At 50.4% G+C, this 25,417-nt stretch overlaps 1 protein-coding gene across 3 annotated transcripts in view; it reads right to left on the reverse strand.

Annotated features, from left to right (window-relative positions):
* The window catches only part of PHF12 (PHD finger protein 12), a 93,533-nt gene extending 68,518 nt beyond the window's left edge, over positions 1-25,015 (reverse strand). Inside the window, exons 1-2 of one of the 3 annotated variants that reach the window (XM_068110663.2) lie at positions 24,640-25,015; positions 22,011-22,219 (exon numbers count right to left, since the gene is read on the reverse strand). In XM_068110663.2, the coding sequence (XP_067966764.1) occupies positions 22,011-22,219; positions 24,640-24,927 (497 nt within the window). In that variant the 5' untranslated portion in view covers positions 24,928-25,015. Of the gene's footprint in view, positions 1-22,010; positions 22,220-24,354; positions 24,571-24,639 lie in introns of those variants that run through there. The other 2 variants (XM_078774118.1, XM_068110664.2) reach the window with 2 other exon arrangements.
* Between the last annotated feature and the right edge of the window lie 402 nt (positions 25,016-25,417).

The raw sequence follows: 25,417 nt of genomic DNA on the forward strand, positions 1-25,417 counted from the left end.
AAAGCAGCTGGACATACGCAAAAAAACATCTACGCACCGCGTACTTGACCTGCTTCTTCATTTGCTGCTGTCTGCTTCGCGTTTTCATGGCTTTCGCGGCCGCAAATTTTAGCCGCACTATAAATTGAGAGCTTCGTGGGATGTCCCACTAGCTGCGTAAACAAGTCAACCCCACGAATTATAAAATGAAAATGGCTTCATTAAATCTATTACAGTTTACAATTTACGGTAAAGCATCATCAGAGATCTTACACAATGAAAACGCTTTGGGGGATGTTCCATCAGCTGTGTAAACAAGTCAACCCCATGAGTTATAGCATGCAAAAGCTTCATTAAATGTATTATTGAAAATAGCAGAGAGGCTCAATATGGCATGATCTGATAACACCCCCCACAAACAATGCGCAGAGTATTCACCCCTCTGGCAGCTACCCACAATGCTCGCAATCCGACATATAGTCTGTGTCTTGGGTCTCAATCATTCTTCTCGTCCCGTTGCTTTATCCTGCATTAAAAAAAAAAAAAAATCGTGATCATTCGTGAGTGTTTCAGATAAGAGATGGTGGTAAACAGCTGTTTTAAAGACCTGGAGGGAGGAGTGGGATTGAAGAGAGTGAGGGAGTTTGTTCCAGAGGCGGCAGAAAAGAGGAATGAAGGAGTGAAGGTGAGCAGAGAGTGTTGATCCTGGCAGTTTCACCAGGAGAGGGTTGCTGGCAGATCTTGTGCGACCTGCAGGAATATTTGGGGGACAGAGCACAGACAGAAGAGCTGGGCGAGCCAGGCTGGATAGGAGTCGGTATAAAACAGAATGACCACCTACCTGCCTGCGGTGAGTGAGTGAAAGGCCCTCGGAGTTAGCTTCATCGCGGGAGATTCTAACGATTCCGAAAGCTTTGGTTTCAACAGCGTGAAGACGAGCTAGGTGTGAGGCAGGAGCACCAGCCCAGAGGGGAGAACAGCATTCCATTGAGCTGCGGATAAAAGCCCTGTATGTGGTGAGGAGTTCAGGTGTGCCAAGCAAGGGCCCCGCATGACGGCGGATGCCCAGTCGGTGACTGGCTTTGGAGGCCAGCTTGGAAATGTGGCTTTCCCGGGAAAGATCATGGCAGATAGTAAGACCCAAAGGCTTGAGTGACTGAACTTCTTGGAGAGGACCGTTCAGAAAGTAGATGGGAGGGTTGTCCAGTCGGTCTTTTCCAAGAGACATAGTGAGAGTGAGAGATTTGTCAGGATTGAAAGACATGTTCCACCTGCCTGACCAGTCCGTGATTTTGTCCAGGTCCGCAGAGAGTGAGGAGGCTGCAGACTGCCGATCTGAGGGATGAGGAGTGGAGCGGCAGAGAGTGGAGTCATCAGCAAAGAGATAGAGAGGATTTTCCAGAGAGTCAGAGAGATCATTGATGAAGACCAGAAAAAGCACAGGGCCCAGAACACTGCCTTGGAGAACTCCAGCCTGAACAGGAAGGGGAGATGAGAGAAACCCATTCAAGGCCACATGTTGACTATGACCAGAGAGGAAGTCTGCAAGCCATGCGTGGAGATTTCCATGGAAAGCATAGGAGGAGAGCCTGGTGAGCAGTGAACTCTTGCTCTGCTCATCATTCAATCATGGCTCCCAAGCGCAAGACCAGTGCCGGAGATGCGTCGACTCCCACAGACCGGGGCGCCCAAAGGTGCCACGCACCCAAACGCTCCCCGGCTAAAGTTCATCCTGATGCGCCCACGTTGTGCGGACAAACCCCACCGAGTCGAGGGCCACGCGGTCAGGAGAACCTCGTCCCTTCTGGTCACACTGTGCCTATCGGCCGGCCTCGAAGACCGAAAAAGTGACTATGCTGATACTGCCGCCCACGCGCAGAACACCTTGTGAGTGCACGTGGGTCCCGGCGGTCCCACTGGCCTAGCGCTACCATGTTTAGACAGCGAAATCCGTCCCCGGGCACCGGTACCTACTCCCGGAAGTCGAGAGATCAGCGGCGCCAGGCACGGTAGGACACCCGCGGAGCCCAGGCGGACCGGGGACGCGCGAGCCTACGCGTTAGCGGGCTACGGCGGAATCAATGGCTTCAGCCACGTCCGGGCCGATATTCGGCCCGGCCGCACCGGAAATGAACTGGTTCGACGCCCGCGCTAGAGAGGTCACGGGCGACTGAGATGTTTTAACAAATTAGTTAATTAATTTGAGACGTCCGATTTCTAGTGTTTGGAAATTTGGAAGAGCTTGACCCTAGCCTTTCCCTTGCGAGGGCAAGGAGGAACTTAACACTTGACACTTAAGCTTAGTTTGAAGTACACCCTGCCAGCGCCCACGGCGGGACGGCAGGGCAACCAGAAGGGACGAGGTTCTCCTGACCACATGGCCCTCGATCTGGGAAGCGAGAGACGTTCCATTAGTGGACGCGCCCCTCACGCCCGACTTTTGGGCGGCCCCGGCAGGCCGTTTGTTTTGACGTTCCGTGACAGGCCCCGCACCCCCACCTCCGGGCCGACCGGGCGACCGGAATGAATCCCGGTGTCCCGATCCGAACCTTCAGAGCGGGCCGGCTGGGGAGTGCCAAGCACCCCGTACCTGCACTTTCCGTCCCTGCGGTCCCAAATACCGAAACCACCCGAATACCACTTTATTCGACAAAATGAGGTGCGGCCTACAGCCTTAGAAAACTAACCCTATATAAGTCAATACCTCCAACGACACAGGCGCGCATTCGTGCCGCGTGACGTGGTGACGTCATCGCGCTTTCACCTTAAAAGATTTATTTGATATAAATTGATATTTTGATATAGGCCTTAGAAAACCAACCCTACAGAAGTCAAATGGTCCAATAAAGGGTGATGGGAGGGTGATGGCAGGGTGATGGGAGGGTGGTGGGAGGGTGATGGCAGGGTGGTGGGAGGGTGATGGCAAGGTGATGGGAGGGTGATGGCAGGGTGATGGGAGGGTGATGGCAGGGTGATGGGAGGGTGATGGCAGGGTGATGGGAGGGTGATGGCAGGGTGGTGGGAGGGTGATGGCAGGGTGGTGGGAGCGTGATGGGGCAGGGTGATGGGAGGGTGATGGGAGGGTGATGGCAGGGTGATGGGAGCGTGATGGGGCAGGGTGATGGGAGGGTGATGGGAGGGTGATGGCAGGGTGATGGCAGGGTGATGGCAGGGTGATGGGAGGGTGGTGGGAGGGTGATGGCAGGGTGGTGGGAGGGTGATGGCAAGGTGATGGGAGGGTGATGGCAGGGTGATGGCAGGGTGATGGGAGGGTGATGGCAGGGTGATGGGAGGGTGATGGCAGGGTGATTGGAGGGTGATGGCAGGGTGGTGGGAGGGTGATGGGGCAGGGTGATGGGGCAGGGTGATGAGAGGGTGATGGCAGGGTGATGGGATGAGAGGGAGGAGTTTGTTTTGACGTTCCGTGACAGGCCTCGCACCCCCACCTCCGGGCCGACCGGGCGACCGGAATGAATCCCGGTGTCCCGATCCGAACCTTCAGAGCGGGCCGGCTGGCGAGTGCCAAGCACCCCGTACCTGCACTTTCCGTCCCTGCGGTCCCAAATACCGAAACCACCCGAATACCACTTTATTCGACAAAATGAGGTGCGGCCTACAGCCTTAGAAAACTAACCCTATATAAGTCAATACCTCCAACGACACAGGCGCGCATTCGTGCCGCGTGACGTGGTGACGTCATCGCGCTTTCACCTTAAAAGATTTATTTGATATAAATTGATATTTTGATATAAGCCTTAGAAAACCAACCCTACAGAAGTCAAATGGTCCAATAAAGGGTGATGGGAGGGTGATGGCAGGGTGATGGGAGGGTGATGGCAGGGTGATGGGAGGGTGGTGGGAGGGTGATGGCAGGGTGGTGGGAGGGTGATGGCAAGGTGATGGCAGGGTGATGGCAGGGTGATGGGAGGGTGATGGCAGGGTGGTGGGAGCGTGATGGGGCAGGGTGATGGGAGGGTGATGGGAGGGTGATGGCAGGGTGATGGGATGAGAGGGAGGAGTTTGTTTTGACGTTCCGTGACAGGCCCCGCACCCCCAACTCCGGGCCGGCCGGGCGACCGGAATGAATCCCGGTGTCCCGATCCGAACCTTCAGAGCGGGCCGGCTGGGGAGTGCCAAGCACCCCGTACCTGCACTTTCCGTCCCTGCGGTCCCAAATACCGAAACCACCCGAATACCACTTTATTCTACAAAATGAGGTGCGGCCTACAGCCTTAGAAAACTAACCCTATATAAGTCAATACCTCCAACGACACAGGCGCGCATTCGTGCCGCGTGACGTGGTGACGTCATCGCGCTTTCACCTTAAAAGATTTATTTGATATAAATTGATATTTTGATATAAGCCTTAGAAAACCAACCCTACAGAAGTCAAATGGTCCAATAAAGGGTGATGGGAGGGTGATGGGAGGGTGATGGCAAGGTGATGGGAGGGTGATGGCAGTGTGATGGGAGGGTGATGGCAGGGTGATGGGAGGGTGATGGCAGGGTGGTGGGAGGGTGATGGGGCAGGGTGATGGGGCAGGGTGATGAGAGGGTGATGGGAGGGTGATGGCAGGGTGATGGGATGAGAGGGAGGAGTTTGTTTTGACGTTCCGTGACAGGCCCCGCACCCCCACCTCCGGGCCGACCGGGCGACCGGAATGAATCCCGGTGTCCCGATCCGAACCTTCAGAGCGGGCCGGCTGGGGAGTGCCAAGCACCCCGTACCTGCACTTTCCGTCCCTACGGTCCCAAATACCGGAACCACCCGAATAATCTATCTATAATTCCACTAATCTCTGTGTGTATGTGTGTGTGTATGTGTGTGTGTATACGACAACGATTTCTCGACAACTACCGGTCCGATATACTTGAAACTTGCCAGGTATATTGCTGGGGACCCGAGGATGTGCCTTTTCAAGGTTTGAAATTAATCGGACAAGTACTTACCGAGCTATGGCGATTTAGCCGTTCGCCGTTCGCTTTGGCGTTGCGAATGGACCAAACCATTTCATGTAAATAGAGGGGGGGGTTCTGTGGTCGTTGCGAATGGACCAAACCATTTCATGTAAATAGAGGGGGGGGATTGTCACTGTACTCGCAAGCCGTTCGCCGTTCGCTTTGGCGTTGCGAATGGACCAAACCATTTCATGTAAATAGAGGGGGGGGATATAATTTTAGATATATATATAGTACGGGCATATATATAGTACGGGCATGCCCTAGTCTATCTATAATTCCAGTAATCTCTGTATGTGTGTTTGTCTGTGACCGCTGTTTCTCGACAACCACGGGTCCGATATACTTTAAACTTGCCAGGTATATTGCTGGGGACCCGAGGATGTGCCTTTTCAAGGTTTCATATTAATCGGACAAGTACTTACCGAGCTATGTCCAAAAAACGATTCAACCAATCAGAGAGCAGCGAGCTATCGCGTGTGCCGAACGTGGCGAACACACTCTGCCTCGGACGGCACATTTGAGAGCGTATTCATTTATTTCACGTTGGCAAACTATGTTGCCGCTATGTTGGCGTTAAACTATGTTTTAAAACTAATTAAAACCATTTCATGTAAATAGAGGGGGGGGATTGTCACTGTACTCGCAAGCCGTTCGCCGTTCGCTTTGGCGTTGCGAATGGACCAAAACATTTCATGGACTAAACCATTTCATGTAAAGCGTTCGCCGTTCGCTTTGGCGTTGCGAATGGACCAAAACATTTCATGGACCAAACCATTTCATGTAAATAGAGGGGGGGGGATTGTCACCGTACTCGCACCCACGTACCCACGTACGGGCATTGCACCCACGTACGGGCATGCCCTAGTAATAATAATAATAATAATTCATTTATTTTGTATAGCGCTTTTCCAGAAGCCCAAAGGCGCTTTGACAGAGTGGCAAACATAATGCATAACAATACATGAAAACAACAATTGCAAAAAGACAAGAATCAATAGGGAAATATTTAAAGCAAAAGGAGGGAGAAGGAGAAGAGATAGTCAGGGGTTAAATGCTGTGGGTTGAATGTTGAATGCAGTGTTGAACAGGTGGGTCTTTAGTGATGTTTTGAATGTGGTGAGTGAGGAGGAGTCTCTGATGGTGTGAGGTAGTGAGTTCCAGAGGGTGGGAGCAGCGATGGAGAAGGCCCTGTCCCCCCAGGATCTGAATTTGGTCCGGATGGAGGGGGTCAGGAGGTTGGTACCAGTAGAGCGGAGGTTGCGGGTGGGAGTGTGTCTGGAGAGGAGGTCAGCCAGGTAGGATGGGGCCAGGTTATGGAGGGCTTTGTATGTCAAGAGGAGGATTTTGTACTGGATTCTCTGGGGGATGGGGAGCCAGTGAAGCTTGTAAAGGACGGGGGTGATGTGGTCACGGGTCCGGGAATGGGTGAGTAGACGGGCAGCGGAGTTCTGAATGTATTGGAGTTTATTGGTGATTTTTGAGGGTGAACCATAGAGGAGGCTATTGCAGTAGTCCAGACGGGAGGTGATGAAGGCGTGGATGAGGGTTTCTGCAGCCATGGAGGAGAGGGATGAGAGGCAGAAGAAAGTGTTGAGCCTGAGCCAGAAAGTGGAGCTGCTCGACCGGATTTCGAGCGGAGAGAGTGCGGCCTCTGTGGGCAGGCATTATGGCGTCAACGTATTGTTATGTCTGGGGTTAGAGCAAAATGTAGAGCAGAGTAGATCTGAGTAGGTAACATGCTTCGAGATGTCGCGATAAGGAACACTTCCTGTAATAAGTCAGTGTTTAGGCGTTTTGTCGGTTAAGGTGTATAACTGTGAATCTACCAGGAGATTCGGGTGATAGTTAGTGTAGGGGTTAATCAGTAGAGCCCTTGTATGTCTCACCGAGTCGTCAAACCTTTGTCCATTATGGCACTGCAGACCACATAAACATTAGTTAGGACCTTTAGTACAACACTAAATGACGCCTTTCCCCCCCTGACATGACTTCGGAAGAAATCAGGCTGGAACACCGCCACAAGTGGCCGCCACCATTTACACCTCCGAGAGGCCTATGCACCTCGCATAGCACGTGCTATGACCGAGGAGCAGGAGTGGGGAGAGTTGGAGTAGTGCAGTGGGCGTGCCCCAGCCCCTGGACGAGCCGGCGAGTCTCTGATTGGCAGAGCATTGCGCTAATGTGACGTCATCGGCCAGAGATATTACCGAGGGTCGGACGCCATTTTCGGCAGTGCAGTTCGGAGGTGCGCTGAACCAAGTTGAGTCGAGTTGAGAGGAGTTCGGATGAGTCTGTTGAGATGAGAGCAGAGCCCCGACCCGAGTAGAGAGTTCACTTCAGTTGAGCCGGAGGAGTGAGTTGAGTGGAGTCCAGAGTGAGAGTTGATACGAGTGCAGTTCGTACGAGCAGTTGCCGAGCGCCATTGAGTCGGCAGTTCATGTGCACAGGCAGTTCGGAACGGAGCAGTTGGAAGTTGGGTGATGATCGCCATAACCAAGTTCAGGCAGTTAAGATCGGAGATCCTGAAGACGAGTTCGGAGCCCGAGTGGAGCTTGCTGTCCTGCTTTGGGGCCTCGTGTGCGAACGGAGTGGGCGTTGGCTCGGGCCTTTGCGTCGCTGTGGTGCTCGGAGGCGATCGGAGAAGGCCTGGTGGCGGCTGAGCAGGGCCGTGTTACAAGAAGAAGACAACAGAGACAGAAGCCCGAGCGCCGCGTTCTTTTCGTAATTCATAATCTCCCTCGTGTCGTGTTTAATATCTGTTGTGTGTGGGATCCCAATTTAGCTACCTTATTTTATTACCGGCGCGTGCTTTTTCACTGTCCTTGCTTTTCATTTAATAAATCGTTGTATTATTTTCTGTATATACCTGAACGCAGTTTCCTGTTTGATTTTAATAGATAAGGCTGCAGGGCTCTCGCTGTGTCCCGCCATTCCGCGCGTTTAAGTGTTTGATTTGGAATCAGCTATTGAGTTTTTCGCCTCGGGAGTTTAAGCCTTTGTGATCGGCCTCCGCAACTCTGGTGTTAATCGGAGTTGCGTGACATTTGGTGTCAGAAGTGTAGGATTCGAACCCGTCGGACAAATTGTTTTGTCCGCGGCGAGACATCGACATGGTCGGGCGTACATTGCGCCCGACATTCGAACGCATTTTTTTTATCAGCGAGGCGGAAAAATTTCATCGTCAATTGGACATACGGAGCAGGATATCGCGTCTTCGTCAAATTTAAATTGTGTTTCTGGAATTAAAATAAATACGCGCGCGGGAAACAATCTTCCGGAAGGCGGATGTCGGAGATTGACGAGATGGAAGTACGCAGCGAGGCTTCCGTCAGCGTAGGGAGTGAGCCGGAAATAGGGGAATTTGATGTAGAGGTGAGCCTTGGAACCTCCCCCGTCCCGAGCACCAACTTATCCCCCTCCCCTACCGGGGAGCCGGGAACAAGTGGGACGGCCCCCATAGACACCCAGGCCTTAATGAAATTTATGAGGGATTTAATAAATGAGAGCAGTGAGAGAACAAGTAAAGATATGGGAGAAATGAAAAGTGGGTTGGAAAATAAAATGGAGTCGCAGGGGAATGAATGTAGGGAAGGAATGAAGGGAATGAGTGATCGATTGGAGGGAAAAATTGAAGGAGTGGGAAGTAAAATTGATGAATGGACGAATGAATTGAAGGAAGGACGAACGAATGGTGCTGTCGGGGCACAGGAGAAGCCAAAGGTGGCAGGGTTTGAATCTGAGCGTGGGGAAGGCAAATTGGGAATTGCACCGGGAACGGCATATGTCGAGGTGAATGGGGAATGCCTGCAGGGAATGGCAATTGTGGCATGTGTACAGGTGAACATGGAGTGCCCACAGGTAAATGGGGAGACTGCAGGTGCACAGGTGGATAGGGAATGTCCATAGGTGAGTGTGGAATGTGAAATTGGTAACAGGGAATGTTTCCCACCTGGTGGCCTGGTTGTTTGTCGGGACCGGGTGGATGTCACAACACCCCAACCGGGGGATAAATTTGGAATTGTGCAGCACCAGGGCGGTGGTGCGGAGCAAGAGGGGGTAGAGTTCATGGGGGTCCGTGTAATGGAGCCGGACCGGGTATTTATTGGGGATAATGAAGAAGGCCTGTCGGGGCCAGAAATGGTTTGTGATGATGATGATGATTTGATTCAGCGGCTGGGGACCTGGGACAGTCCCATGGAGGTAAAGGTTGACCAGGCCCAAAGGAGTCTGGGTAATGAGGTGAGTTGGTCAGAGGCGGTGGTTGGAATGACCGAGGGGACCCTCACCGTACACTACGATTTGGAAACAAAGGCTCCGAAATTGCAGAACCAGCTGGGGGAGTGTGTTGGCTCCGGGCTGGATTTGGACCTTGGGGAGTCGGGAGATCGAGCCTCTGACGATTTGGTCCCCCTAGGGAATTTGGACCAGCTGCAAGGAGGGGCAAAACAACCTGAGGGAGTTGTTACCTGCAGCTGTGGTTTGGCACAGGTGGTGAGAAATTTTAAAAGAAAAAAGAAAATTACATTTAAATGGGAATGTGATTTGGAGCAGCCGTGGTTGGAGTTGGTCCCCGGGCTGCGGGATTTGGACCGGGCGAGGTCATGGGGGATGGCCTCGGGCAAAAGTTGCCCCTTTGTAAATTTGGGGATGCCAGCCAGCTGGGGGGCTGTGCTGGCGAGATTTTGACGTGGGGTCCAGCCATGGGTGGCATGGTACGATTGGTACGACCTGGGCCCCACGGGGGGTCTGTTGGAGTGTGGCGTCCCTTGTCCGTCGGGGCGCCATCCGGGCGAGTGGCTCGGGCCGGCAAGGTCACCGGACCCTGGTGGGGGTTAAGACCTCCGGGGGGGGGGGGGGGGGGGTGGTCTCTCAAGCCTGGGATGGCATATATTGAGGACCACTAGGGGGAAGTGTTGTGGGTCGCGCTTTGGTGGTGGCACTGCGGACGGCCAGCTTGGGCCTGATGTAGTGACCACCCGGACATGCGGCCTGACACCCTCTCCCTGAGACTTTGGGACAACCGGCATGTGATGACCTGCCATGCCGTGTTGGTCGATGGACGCGGGTCAATCCGAATTGACAGGGATGGAGATAGCCTGCCTGACAACCATTGGGGCATCTGTGGAACGTGATGGTGTGAGAGTGACCTTCCACAGATGCTACGTTATGATTTATGGACTCTCGGTTTGGGAAGAGAGCCATGGGGTTGGTGAATTTGAGATGTGTAACGAGCCGAGCATATGGGCCATGCTCGGCTGGCATGTGTATGGCAAAACATCTTTCTTTGGTTGAGATTAGTGAAATGTGAAAAATGTTTGGCATGGGTAATCTGTGGGTTAGATGCAAATTTCAGGTTGAATTTTGAAATGTTATGGTGGACACTGTATAGTGACGCCATTATTGATCCAGGAGTGTAGACCAAAGTGTTGGAGGCTGTGATAAAATTAATAGGGTAGCAAGACAGCTTTCAACTGGTTGCGGGGGAAACTGTGCTGATATTTGGGACGCGGGGTCATGGGGATGTAGTTGTGTAGCCTGGGGGTCAACGTGGTGTGTGGACCATGTCTTCTGGGTGGGTCTCCTGGTGGAGCATGGCTGTCGTCTGGACCTTGGTGTGGTCAAGGGTGGGTGAGCACTGGGGGGCTGCGGTTCTGTGGACTGGGGGACGAGAGGGCGGCGTAGGTGACGTGAGGGGAATGCCACGCACTGCGACCGTCTCCCCCAGGGCCGAGGTTGTGTGTGCGGTAGTGTGTGTTGTGGCAGCAGGTGCTCACCACATTGGCCAGCTGGGGCTGGTGCAGCTGTGTTCCTCGCAGGGGGCCGAAGGATGGATGGTGGGTCGCACCCTTATGGACACTCATGGGCCATGTTGGCGTTTTGACTGCTCACCTTGTCCCGATGACCCTTGCACGGTAGAGGTGCAGGGCTGTCGTGGCCACAGGTAGTTGTGTAGTGATGCTCACCGTTGGATGCGGATCCACATACCTGCCAGTATAGTGGGGACAAAAAGAGAAATTTGGAGAGATTTGATCGGCTCAATGAGAAATTTTGGGATTTTGAGGGTGGATTGCACTTTGGACCTGACCAACCTGCAACTACCTGCACTTGAGGTGAGTGGTTTGAGGAGTACCGTCCCAGGCTTCAGGACTTGCTTGTGGAAATTTTGAGGGACATGTAATTTGGAGTTGGGAGGCGCACAGTGTCTTGTGGGTGGCGTATGTTTTAGTGTTGTGGTTATGTGTTTTGATGTGGTCGTGAGAGTGGAACCTGGAGAGTGAGTGATGATTATTGGAGATAATGAAGGGCGATTATTGTGTTTTGGAAATGGAAATGTGTAATGTGATTCAATGTGAACTGGGGGATTTCACATGTAGCAGGCCATGGCAAACTTTGGAACATCTTTTGTACTATCTATGGAATTGTACTGAATTGTGCAGAGTTGTGTTGAGAATTGAATGGCAGGGGGGGAGGAAGTGTGTTTTGGGGTATTGTGGGTGGGGACTGGGGAAGGTGTGTGTGTGTCCGCAGGTACGGATCAAGCTCTGAGGAGCGATGCCTGCGGCCCCCCCTCTGCAGCAATTACCCCTGGCAGCCAGTGGTATCTGGAAATTGGAGCTCTTCAGTGGAGGGTCTGGTTGGGCGCCGCGGGGTGAGGAAGTCCCCCGGTGACCCGTGTTGCTGCGCTGAAGCAGGCGGCCGCGGAGGAGCCTGGTGTGTGTGTGGAGACCCTCACCGGCGAGGTAATGGCGGAAAGGGGCTGTTGGGCTGCCATGGGCCAAGAGGTAAAGGGGGGGGGGGGGCAATGAACTTGTAAGTCGGTTGACTTGTTTTTGGGACTGCGGGCACCACAGCCTGAAGCGCCCCCACCATCTTTTTGTGCGGTACCTCCCCGCTGCCTAGTTGAGGAATGCACACACATGATATGACATCAATGCCATGGTCCTGCAGGGTGGTGTATTGTGGAAGTGCTTTGTTGACATTTGAAATGCGGTAGTGAGGAGTTTTGGAATGAGAACGAGTGGATAAGGGGTTTGTGTTGCATGAATGTGGGCAAAATCCACCGAGCCATGTCACTCACCTGCAACATCTGGACAGGGCCCGTGGAAATTTAGGGGGTGCATTGGGGATGGCCCCACAGGTAAGGTTGTGTCTTGTGGCATCCACCGGGGGACGCAGTCTGCAGACCGGGGTATGTAAAAATGTTTTGTAGAGTTTTGGAATTTTCCGAGTAAGTGGCTAAGTTTGTGGTTAAGTTAGTGTTGTGTGTTGTTTGTTTCCTCCCTCCGCAGGAGCAATGAAGACCATTGTAAATATTTGATTGCATGATGGTTAAGGGGTTTAGCATGTTGAGGAAGTGTAGGTCGGTAGTCGACTCACTTCCCACAGCCCTCCTGATTTATTTCATAGGCTAAGTAAGTGTGAGACAGTAAGTGTTAAGGCTGGAATGGTAGCGCCTGCAGTGAACCTAGCAGGAGCTACGGTTCCAGGTGGGGGGCTGTGTTATGTCTGGGGGTAGAGCAAAATGTAGAGCAGAGTAGATGAGTAGGTAACATGCTTCAAGATGTCACGATAAGGAACACTTCCTGTAATAAGTCCGTGTTTTGGAGTTTTGTCGGTTAAGGTGTATAATTGTGAATCTACCAGGATATTTGGGTGATAGTTAGTGTAGGGGTTAATCAGTAGAGCCCTTGTATGTCTCACCTAGTAGTCAAACCTTTGTCCATTATGGCACTGCAGACCACATAAACATTGGTTAGGACCTTTAGTACAACACTAAATGATGCCTTTCCCCCCTGACATGACTTAGGAAGAAATCAGGCTGGAATACCGCCACAAGTGGCCGCCACCATTTACACCTCCGAGAGGCCTGTGCACCTCACATAGCACGTGCTTTGACCGAGGAGCAGGAGTGGGGAGAGTTGGAGTAGCGCAGTGGGCGTGCCCCTGGACGAGCCGGCGAGTCGGAGGCTCTGATTGGCAGAGCAATGCGCCAATGAGACGTCATCGGCCAGTGATATTACCGAGGGTCGGACGCCATTTCCGGCAGTGCAGTTCGGAGGTGCACTGAACCAAGTTGAGTCGAGTTGAGAGGAGTTCGGATGAGCCTGTTGAGATGAGAGCAGAGCCCCGACTCGAGTAGAGAGTTCACTTCAGTTGAGCCGGAGGAGTTGAGTTCAGTGGAGTCCAGAGTGAGAGTTGATACGAGTGCAGTTCATACGAGCAGTTGCCGAGCGCCATTGAGTCAGCAGTTCGTGTGCCCAGGCAGTTCCGAACGGAGCAGTTGGAAGTTGGGTGACGAGCGCCATAACCAAGTTCAGGCAGTTAAGATCGGAGATCCTGAAGACGAGTTCGGAGCCCGAGTGGAGCTTGCTGTCCTGCTTTGGGGCCTCGTGTGCGAACGGAGTGGGCGTTGGCTCGGGCCTTTGCATTGCTGTGGTGCTCGGAGGCGATCGGAGAAGGCCTGGTGGCGGCCGAGCAGGGCCGTGTTACAAGAAGAAGACGACAGAGACAGATAAGCCCGAGCGCCGCGTACATTTTGCACGACGTGATGTGTTCTTTTCGTAATTCATAATCTCCCTTGTGTCGTGTTTGATATCTGTTGTGTGTGGGATCCCAATTTAGCTACCTTATTTTATTACCGGCGCGTGCTTTTTCACTGTCCTTGCTTTTCATTTAATAAATCGTTGTATTATTTTCTGTATATACCTGAACGCAGTTTCCTGTTTGATTTTAATAGATAAGGCTGCAGGGCTCTCGCTGTGTCCCGCCATTCCGCGCGTTTAAGTGTTTGATTTGGAATCCGCTATTGAGTTTTCGCCTCGGGAGTTTAAGCCTTTGTGATCGGCCTCCGCAACTCTGGTGTTAATCGGAGTTGCGTGACAGTATCCACCATTCGCTACATACGGAAGAACGAGAAGGCGATTCGTGAGTGTTTCAGCAAGCGCTGTATCGAGTACGAAGGTGGTCACCCATTTCCAGGATGTCCACACAGAAAGGATGGAGAAGGCTCTCAGAATATGGATCGAGGACAACACGCAGAAGAATTTGCCTTTGAGTGGATCTCTCATTTGCGAAAAGGCCAAACGGATTTACGATCATCTGTCGCCAGCACGAGTGATGCGCCAAGCGATGATGGTACAAACAGCGTGAGTTTTGTTTTGTCTCACTGTCAGTTCTAGCTTGCTCTTCCATGAGCCTCGCTCCTATAAAAAAGAGCCAAATCAGTGTTGTTGAAGTAACAAACATTTCTAAACAACAGAAGCAAATAAGTAAATCTGCTTAAGGTCCAGACAAGCATTTTGCTGACCCTTAAAATAGATTTGATTCAAAGTGATCATTCCTTTTCCAAAAGCAATGGATCTCATTCTGGTAATACGGCTTTTCAAGTTTGTAGAAAGGTAAAATAAAATCACAAAACAGCATTGCACAATCACTGCTGTAATTAGTTTAACTGGACACACCGATCCATACGGGAGCGTAATACCCCTGCCAGAAGGAGGGGATAGTAAAGCACTTGCACTATGCCACATGTACAGTGAAAAATGGCAAGTAGTCTCCACAGCATGTAATACACTGACACTTTTTACTAAACATTTACATCATAAACTTGCATCTCCCAAATCCCTGCAACGACTAACCTTTTTAATGTCGAAAACCTTCCCGGGCATACCCCAAAATTTAAACTCACTCCGTCCAGCAGTTTAGGGGTGCATACAAGACAGACAGAACAGGACAGGACAGGACACAGACAGACAGACAGACAGACAGACACACACACACCCCCCTCTTTTCTTCGCCCATGCCTTTCTTAATTCTTCAAGAACCCTTCTATCCTGCTCTTCCCTCAAACCAGGAGCCTTATGACGTACCCTCCAATTACTTTACTATTCTTACCATCCCAAATGTCTATCCACACCGAATCCTCGACATTCATTCCCTCCTTCCTTAATATGTTGCTTCTCCTTCCTTAATATTATTACGTTTGTGGGGGGTCGACAATACCTTAGTTCAGGTAGAATTGCATAGATTACCATGCTCCGTATGTCGAGTGAAGAAGAAGAACCCCCATGTACATAAGTAGGGATCTGGTAGACCGTATGTCGTGTAAGAGCGCATCTTCGTTCCCATCACGAGGGGTGGGGTTACGTTAATTCGTTAGGGATTATGGGTAATTAATCCCCTGTATGTAATGGCCTCTGTTATTTTTTCTCTGTTCCTTATGACAGCAGCACACACAGATAGAAATACATCTCGCATTTATAACACTAAATAAAAGCAACTGGAACAAAACATTCAACTACCGCTGGCACTGCCAGCCGCCACATCACCACATCAAGCAGGCAGAGCCGTAAGGCCACTCCCCGAAAAAGAGTGATTGGTCCGGAATTGATTGGAGCAAGGCCTGCTAAGATGGGACTCTGGGATTGGTGGAGCAGGCACGGATGACGTCAGAGCCTTAAGTATAAAAGAACGCTCTCCCCAACATTTTCTCCTCTTGACTTCCTCTCATCTTCTGGCTTTGGTGGTGAACGGTCACGATTTCATATCTCGCTCTGCTTCCGGATTTCACGGCGAGCGGTCGGAGTTCATAGCGCTCCTGCGCAAGGGAAAGTCAGTGCCGAGCACATGAACATTTTGTAGCATTCTTGCGCCGGGGACATTGGAAGTCTGGACAATCGGGAGGACGAGCGCGGCTGAGTGAACGAGGGCGCGCGGAGGGCCTTTTTCCTGCCAGGGCCGGACCCATGTCCGGATTGCGCGCTCGGGGCCTGGACGATTCCTGACGAGGTTCAAGATCAGCTCGGAGCTTAGGTGCCCACAAAAATAACATGCATTTAATTTCACCTTTATTTTTCCCTTTGTGTGTATTCGAGTCTGTATGGGGACGTCCCGTTTAGGAATCTTATTTTGCCGTTTTATTTTGTTACCGGCATTCTTCATTAAAACCGGTATTTTTGTACATTTTAATGAACGCACGGACGGACAGACATTTGGTGAATTATAGTAAGATTAGGAGGTGGAGTAACGGAATGTGGTGGTGGGGTGGGTAGAGGGTGGTGTTTTAAAACCACAAGAACAATGCGACTGTGTTGCCAATATGCCTCCGCATAGTCTCACAATGGGTAGACGCCCTCGTTCACTGTCATAAAAATAAACAAGTTTGATTTACATCCCTTCAGCTGTTTTCAAGTATCACATTTTCACAAGCCATGACAGGTTTCACATCGATCGGTGAAACAGTTTCAGAGAAGGGATTTTTTTTAAATATCGGCTTTCAAGGTAATATGGCTGCCACACCATGTGACATATGACCTTTAAAATGTACACACTGCATATGTATGGGTAGGGGATCACATTTGTGAAGTTTCGTGTTGATCGGATAAGGTTTGTTTTTCTGTCCAAGATGGCTGCATCATCAACGTGACCTACGACATCATCATTTTCAAACTATATGCAACAGTGGTGTTAGATGATATTTGTAAAATTTAACATCGATAGGGTAAGCGGTTTCAGATATAATTATGTAATATTTTCCTTCAATCCCATATGGCTGCCACACCATGTAACCAATGATGTTTTCGTGATCATCTTTTAATCGCCATGCCTCGTCAATGTCACGTAAAGTTTTGAGTCAATCGATTTGGTGGTTTGGGAGAAGATTTTTTAAAAGGTTTTAGGTTAAATCCAATATGGCTGCCAAATCATGTGACCTATGATGTCATAAATTTAATATTTCAATACAAATGGGTCATAGATCATGTGCATGCAATTTCAGTTTTTTAATGAGGAATTCAAATAAAACATTTTTGGCTGCTATACCACTTCATCTGATATCATCATCATGCTTTTGTTCCCCATTGGGAATACTTGACAATGTGCCAAGTTTCAAATTTTTCCATTCAGCGGTTTCCGAGAATAGTTTTTTCATTATTTGCATTTAATCCAAGATGGCTGCCATACCACATGACCTACGACATCAGAATTATCATAAAAACATTCTGCATGGGTGTCACGCCTACCCTGAAAGTTTTGTCTCAATCGGACATATGGTTGCTGAGAAAAACAAGGTTTAGCCCGTACGGACGGACGCACAACCCACAAACATAATGCCTCCGGCCACCTTCGGGGGCGGAGGCATAAAAAGCGCACACACGCATAATTACACATTCAACTAGAAAGCAACTCAAAATGCAAAGCCCGTCCGCGTTCGTTTCGTAATAGAACTAAACTTGATGAAAAAATGATTGTACATTTTAATAAATTTGAGTTCTCCATATCTTACTATAATTCACCAAATGTCCGTCCGTCTGTCTGTCTGTTCGAAGGTACCGTAAAAACTGCTGAACTGATCTCAACGATATTTTGGGTGGATAATCCTGGGATCTCCAGGAGTAAAATAGGCTATTTAGTTTTCCAAATTTCAGCTTTAGTCTCCAGCATTCTCAGGTTTGGACTCCCGCATAACATTCGCGTTCGCATAACGTTCATTGCTCTCATTGTGACGATGTTGCTTTCCCGGGTGCCGCACAAACGGCTGCACCAATCGCTGCACAGATCGGATTCGGTGACCTTGGACAAAGACCTTTTATAAGGACACCGGTTGAATCCCTGATTGAGAGAATTCCAAATCACTCCCCGCCATCACGGCCGTCTCTCCAACTTACAATCCCACGAGATATGCGGAAAGGACGACCCAAAACCAATATAAACATCATTAAACATCATTCGTATATAAACATCATTAAAAGTAAATAATGACCTCGGCCAAAGTTCAAACGCCGTTTAATCTCTACATGAGAAAATTCCACATAGCTATTTGGGCAGTGAATACGCTAACAGATCGATATCTCCATCGATCTTGCCGAGGCCGTAACAGCTATCGGCTCAAAATCCTTTTAACTGTGGATTTGGAAGTTTTTACAATGAAGGAAACATTAACAATGTTGTTAGAAGTTTATTTTGTGATTAATTTGTGATTAATTTGTGATTGGAGTTATGTTGTTTGGAATTAAAAAAGAGATATCGAGTTCAAGTGAATGACGACATGCCGTGATGGTTTCTACTTTCTGAACGTGAACTTCGCGGATCGCCATATATGCAGATTCGCCACGGTCCCACGATCGATGTTTCGATACGTGAACGTACCCGTTTGTTTGCGAACGGGTACGTTTTTCATGGAAATCCTTCACGAACTTGCTGTCCATGTCTGACGTGCAACTGAAGGTGCTACAGGAATGTGGAATTTATTGGTTTCATGTTTTAGCATTCGCCGTATCTGCATTGCCTCTTTGCTTCTGGCCTGCCACCCGTGCGTAGCACGGGTATCTCCCTAGTTCTCATAATAAAGGCTTGGTGGAGATTTGATGACAAAAGCTCAGTTGGTAAAAATGGTATGGCCTGAACGGACACATTGAAGGTCAATCTCTAATAATAAAAGGCAGTGTGTGTGTGTCTCCTCCATAACTCCAAAACCATGAAACCTAGTGGCCCCAAAGCCTTAGTCTTTTGGGTCCTCTGAGTCCTCAGGGTCTTTTGAGTCCTCAGGGTCTTTTGAGTCCTCAGGGTCTTTTGAGTCCTCAGGGTCTTTTGAGTCCTCAGGATCTTTTGAGTCCTCAGGGTCTTTTGAGTCCTCAGGGTCTTTTGAGTCCTCAGGGTCTTTTGAGTCCTCAGGGTCTTTTGAGTCCTCAAGGTCTTTTGAGTCCTTGGAGTAGTTTGGGTCTTCAGGTTCCTCTGGTTCTTCGTTGTATTTTGGGGGTCTTGGTGGTCTTAAAGGTTCTTCAAAAGTCTAATGGGTCTCAGGAGTTCAAAGGGTTGAAAGGTACATTCCAATAGTATGTAATTAACGGACGTACAAAATTAATAGACAGGACGCCACCGAGTTCAAACAGTACGTAAATAATGGATATACTGAAAGGTCACATGGCTGGAGAAGATAATATTGTGGAGTTTCTATTGTAGAGATAATATTGTAGAACGACAGATCATATTGAAATTTTTAACAAGTATTCCCCTTGTCGACTACTACATTATTTTGAAGTTTCACATCGATGGATGTAGCGGTTCAAGAAAAATTTAGGATTTGTTTTAGGGTTTTCGTTCAATCCATCATGGCTGCCACACCATGTGACCTATGAATTAATCAAAAACACCATGGTATCCCCAAGACATGGGGAACATATGTGTGGTTTCCTCTCTATCTCTCCAGCCGTTCTGGAGGAGTTGCTTTTTAAAGATTTATTCTTCAAAAAATCATTGCTGCCAGACCATGTGACCTATGACGTCATTGCCTGGGAACTTTTTGTTCGAGTTTCGCCTCGAACTGTTCAGCCGTTTAGGAGAACAAGGGTTTTTCGTGGTTTTTAATGGTTTTATATTCAATCCAATATGGCTGCCAAAACACATGACCAATGACATCATCAATTTTTGTTCACAACCAATTTATCCTTGGATCACGCTCAATAAATTTTGTACTGACCAGATCAAGCATTCTACTTGTTGAATTGTGACGTCATAATGGAGGCGCCTATGACTTCATCATTAACACGTGTTCGTCCCCACAGAGAGTAAATTACAATGAGCCATGACTCAACTTTTTCCGTTGAGCGGTTTCAGAGATAGACGGGCAAAGTTTTTCGGTTTTTCCAAGATGGCGCCCATACCACGTGACCGATAACATCATAATTTAAAAAATTTAAAAATCGCAGGTGGAGCCGCTCCTTTGATGAAAATGTTATATCAATCAGACCAACAGTTGCAGAGAAAATTGATTTTAAAGGGAATAAACCCACAAAATCCCAACGGAAGAATAATAAGATTATTCAAAAAAAAAAAAATCAACAAGGTACCAAAGCCTGAAAGGCATGTAGTTCCCTAACAAGAATGTACATGTAACATGTAAGCTTTAAGCTCAGACAATCAGAGACATGGCTATTTAATGCCAGTGGGTCGATGTGGGAACTTGACCGTGGTGAGCATTAATCAGCTATGAAGTGATAAACGCCAAAATTAATTTTGCTCAGGCCGTGGCCATAAGCCGAGCACATGTGCATTGCATCTTCCCATCTGTGGGTTTATCTATTTGTAGGCTGCCAGAAAACAAACTGGATAACGAAGGCATCAAGAATCGCCAAATTTGGCACAGAGTTTCAAATTGTGTACATCTGAATTCAACTGAAGATCACAAGTAGAAATACAAAAAAAAAACTAGAGAGTTCATAGAACACCCTACCCAACGCAGTCTTGAGAAAAAATGACATGGGCGGGGTCTGCGAGTGGCAAATTTGATTGGTCGAGATGATGTAAAATGCCATAATATTTTGTCCAAGTACTGTTAAATTGAGGGTTTTTGGAAATGGCAAGAAGGCGATTTGTGTTCTACAGTGTTCACGTGTATAATTCAAATGCAATAAAAGATTTTAATGGTTGTAGGAAAAAAACATAGGGGCAATACCCCTGGTGCCCCCCTGGTAGAATAAACAGTATATTGCACTGACTAAAGGTATTTTAAACCAATTTCAATGCTTGCCAGAAAACAGAGTGAAGTTCCATCAAAATTGTGTGTGTAGTTTCAAAGAAAGCAAATATCTATTTTGGGGGGGGGGGGGGGGGGGGGGGGGGGGAGTCAAACCTGGATCCACTTAGACCCCCGGTAGACTCCCAAAAGGGCAGATTTTTTTAATGCTGTGCACAAACTTTGGTACATCACGGGTGATGAAGGTTGTGGTAAAGTTTCATCGACATAGTGTGTGTAGTTTCAGAGGAAAAAGCAAATTCCTATTTTTGGGGGGGGGGGGGGGGGGGTCAAACCTGGATCCACTTTGACCTCCGGTAGACCCCCTTAGACCCCGATTTCTTTAATGCGGTGAACAAACTTTAGTCACAACACAACAAATATCATTTGTGCCAAATTTGGTCGCAATCCCGCACCTGGATCCACTTTGACCTCCGGTAGACCCCCTTAGACCCCGATTTCTTTAATGCGGTGAACAAACTTTAGTCACAACACAACAAATATCATTTGTGCCAAATTTGGTCGCAATCCCATCAGCGGTTTCAATATGGGATGTCAACACAATAACTCCCCTCAAACTCTCCAACATCATCACAATCAACTCGTCTTTACCGTCACAATCGTCAACTTTGCCATCGCATTACTGGATCAATTTTATCATAATCATAATTTTTATTATTAAAGCTAAGTTTCATGATCTTAATAGCTTAAGAAAATAAACTTCATTTTATGTTCTTAATACAGGAAAATAAGCAGGGGGTTGGCTTAACGGTTAATGTGGCTGCCTTACAATCTTGGGGTCTTGAGTTCAAGCCCCAGTCGTGTGGTTAAATAACACCAGGTGGGTTGATTCAGCCTATCATTTTTCCGAGGTGGACACAATTATTACCGGCGGTCCACAAAATTACTACCGGCGGTCGGCAAAATTATTATCGGCGGTCGACAAAATTATTACCGGCGGTCGACAAAATTATTACCGGCGGTCGACAAAATTATTACCGGCTTACTGGTAACAGGGGGCACTGCATCAGCTGTACAGCCGTGCTCCCAGAAATGATGCAACCATCAGTCCCAGGCAGCATACAAAATAATTATAATGCAGGAAAAGAATACTTTATTTTATGTTCTTAATAACTCCTTGATTCATGAAAATAAATAAATAGCACAAAACAATGCCCAAACATGTTCATTAAGGGCACAGTTTGGACAAATTTTTAAGTTGGAGTCCCTAACCCTATGTTCCCCATTACCCCCTAAGTTTAGGCATCGCGGATTTGTGGTTCACGGGTTAGGGTTAGGGTTAGGGTTAGGGTTAGGGGATTTTCAAGAATGTAACTCCCCCGCCCCCTCCCAATGGCAAGGCCCTCCTGAATATACCTGAACACTGCTTGGGTTATCGCGTTCTATGAACACAGTAGTTTTCAAAAAGCGTGGGATTGAAATGGAATAAAATATTGATGACAAAGTAATACCATTCAATCAGATAAGCAACATCAATGCTCGCAATTGATGCAAGCAATGCAAGCACAACGAATGCCATCATGTAACAATGTCTTACCAGCAATGCAGATGGAAAGATGCAGGACATCGGTCACAACACAACAGATCTCCCCCCTCTTTGCAGCTGTCACAAGTATCTCTGTTACTTGCTCTTCCCACTCTCCTCTCCCTCTCCCTTTCCCGCTCTCTTTCACGCTCCCTCTCCCGTTCTCCACGCCGAGGTCCTCCGTTCTCACTCTTTGGTGGAGCCACAAGAGCTTGGATTTGCTGCAAAAGAAACCCGTTGAGGGAAAACAGAGAAGAAATAGGTCAATAGTGTAAAAGGACTGGAATCAGGCAAAGCCGGGGGCGGGGACAACGGTGGGGGCGCTGGTGGGGTTGGGAGTCGTATAGGGTGCAGCTGCAACGACGCTGGCAACTCTAGGGGTGATGACGCAGCCAACGCCGGATCACGCGGAGCGAGAGCACAGGTGCTGTTGTGGGCATAGATGGTAGGCACTGTTGCAGGCATCAGTGGCAGGCGCAGGCACTGTAGTGGGCATCGACGGCAGATGCAGGTGCTATTGCGGGCATTGACGGCAGGCACGAGCATGGTTGCGGGCATCGACGGTGGGTGCTGATGCCAGCAAAGACAGCGGGCGCTGTTGGAGTCGACGATGAAACAGAGCGGGTGTTGTTGACGGCGACAACAAATGAGAGCAGGCACTGTTGCGGACGACGACGAATGAAAGACAGTGTTGTTGCGGGCGATGCTGAATGACAGCAGTGCTGTTGCGGGCAACGATAATTAATTGAGAGCGTGCACTGTTTTGGGCAACGGGCAGAGTGCGCAAAGAGGCGAGGGAAGGGCGCACTTTTGCGGGCGACAGCAGCGGTGGCAGCAGGGTGTGCCATTACGGGGATCGACGGCGCCCACTCTTTTGGGCAACGATGTCGGGAAAGGCGGCTGGACATGCTGTTTACTGTTTACAAGTAATGATGGGGGTTGCTGTTCACAGGCAACTACCCCTGGCAACATTGCGTAGAACTACAGAGGGTGTGAGCAACTACAATGACAGTGGGCAAAGGTGGTGGGCGGAGTGTGGTGGCGGAGTGATTGGGGTGGGCAGGGGCGGATTAAAAGGTGGTGGGTCACAGCGGAGTCCCAGGAGGGCAGCAGCGGTTTGCAGGGGGGGCAATGGCGAGGCGAGGGGTTGACAGTGGAGTGCGGGGGGGGGGGAGGGGGGGGGGCAGAGTGCATGTGTGCGACAGTGGAGTGGAGGTGAGGGATGGCGGAGCGGTGGCCCAATGGCAGAGTGCGGGGTCCAACGACAGGGTAATGGGACGACGGTAGAGGGCATGGGGGCTAAGGAGTAATGCGGGGGGGGGAAGGAAGGTGGCGGAGTGTGGTGGCCAACGGCATGGCGAGGGACCGGCGGCGGAGTGTGCGGGTCCAGCGGGGCGACGGCAGCGTGTGGGGCCATTGGAGCGATGGCAGAGTGTGCGGGTCCATTGGAGTGATGGCAGAGTGTGCGGGCCCAGGGGGGCGATGACTGAGTGTGTGGGTCCAGGGGGAGCAACGGCATAGTGCGCTGGTCCAGAGGGGCGACGCCGGAGAGCGCGGGTCCAGGGGGGCGACGACGGAGAGCGCGGGTCCAGGGGGCGACGACGGAGAGCACGGGTCCAGGGGGGTGACGACAGAGAGCGCAGGTCCAGGGGGCGACGACGGAGAGCGCAGGTCCAGGGGGCGACGACGGAGAGCGCGGGTCCAGGGGGGCGACGAAGGAGTGCGCGGGTCCAGGGGGGCGACGACTGAGAGCGCGGGTCCAGGGGGCGACGACTGAGAGCGCGGGTCCAGGGGGCGACGACAGAGAGCTCGGGTCCAGGGGGGCGACGACAGAGAGCTCGGGTCCAGGGGGGCGACGAAGGAGTGTGCGGGTCCAGGGGGCGACGAAGGAGTGTGCGGGTCCAGGGGGCGACAAAGGAGTGCGCGGGTCCAGGGGGGCGACGAAGGAGTGCACGGGTCCAGGGGGGCGACGAAGGAGTGCACGGGTCCAGGGGGGCGACGACGGAGAGCGCGGGTCCAGGGGGTCGACGACGGAGTGCGCGGGTCCAGGGGGGCGATGGCAGAGTGTGCGGGTCCAGGAGGCGACGGCAGAGTGTGCGGGTCCAGGAGGCGACGGCAGAGTGCGTGGCTCCAGGGGGGCGACGACGGAGTGCGCGGGTCCAGGGGGGCGACGGCAGAGTGTGCGGGTCCAGGAGGCGACGGCAGAGTGTGCGGGTCCAGGGAGCGACTGCGGAGTGCGTGGGCGGCGGCGGAATGTGAGGGTGGCGTGAACGGGGAACGATGGCGCGCGGGGAACTACGGTGTGCGTGGGGAACTACGGTGTGCGCGGGGAAGGTATTTTGATGCAAAAGCATACCTCCATGAGTCCTCCGGACGTGTCGAGATCGTAAACCACTTTGTCCATGATGAGGTTACGAGGTGCCCATTAGTTTGTCTAGATGTCCGTGCTTTTCCAAACCACCTCAAACACCACTCTCGCCCCTCACCTCCACACCTCAACCGCACGCTGCTGCTCTCCCTCTACCCACAACGAACTCTCAATCCCACCGAAATCCCCACTACTCCCGCCCCTAACCCCCACCACTCTTGCTCCCTTTTTCTACCTTCTCCGGTCTCTCTCAATTCACTTCTTCCTCCTCACCTCACTCTCCGCTTCCCTCCTTTCCTGCCCGTCACTCTCCTCCTCTCTCGCGTGCCGCGCAGTCCCTCTCCCTGAAGGAGGGACCAGCGATCGGCAGTGCAAAGCCCCCAAAGCGCAAATATCGGACACGGGGACGGTTGACAGGGGAATACGCGCGCAGACAATCTGGCGGACAGAATGCGGGATACAACAGGGGAGCGGCAGAGCCCGGAGAGGTCGGTAAAGGAGAGCTGAACTGGAGAGTGTCAAAGAGACGCCATCACTGCCGCTCACCAGTCCGGTGCGCATGCGCGAAGCCACTGTAAATCGCACGTCGAGTAATTGATCACCAACAGTGGCGATCAAGATCCAAAGTTGCAATCAAAATCGGAAACGTCTATCGATAAAATGTGAGTCCATTTTGATATCTTAACCGCCATCACAAACGCTTTAACTCTCATGAATAAAACACAGATGATGGTGTGGCAGCCATGACGGTGTAGTTGACACGCCCGCTACGTGTGCGTTTCCCTCTAAATACGTTTATTGCGTGATATCTAACGTGTGTAAAGGAAAGCATTACTGAGCAGGCTTTTAATATGCATTCCGTGAAAAAAAATATATATATATAATTTCTGACATGCTGTTTTTAACGAAATGGCCGCGCACCCGCTAAAACCACTACGGTTCCCTTTTACTCTATACCCGTCATAACGTTATCACCAAAAATAACTTACGAATTCAAAATAACATATCTGGCCTGCTTGACGTTTGCAAAAGGACCGGTGGTGAATGACAC

The sequence above is a fragment of the Myxine glutinosa genome, chromosome 3 (assembly GCF_964187855.1).
Source record: "Myxine glutinosa chromosome 3, kmMyxGlut1.1, whole genome shotgun sequence".
NCBI lineage: Eukaryota > Metazoa > Chordata > Myxini > Myxiniformes > Myxinidae > Myxine > Myxine glutinosa.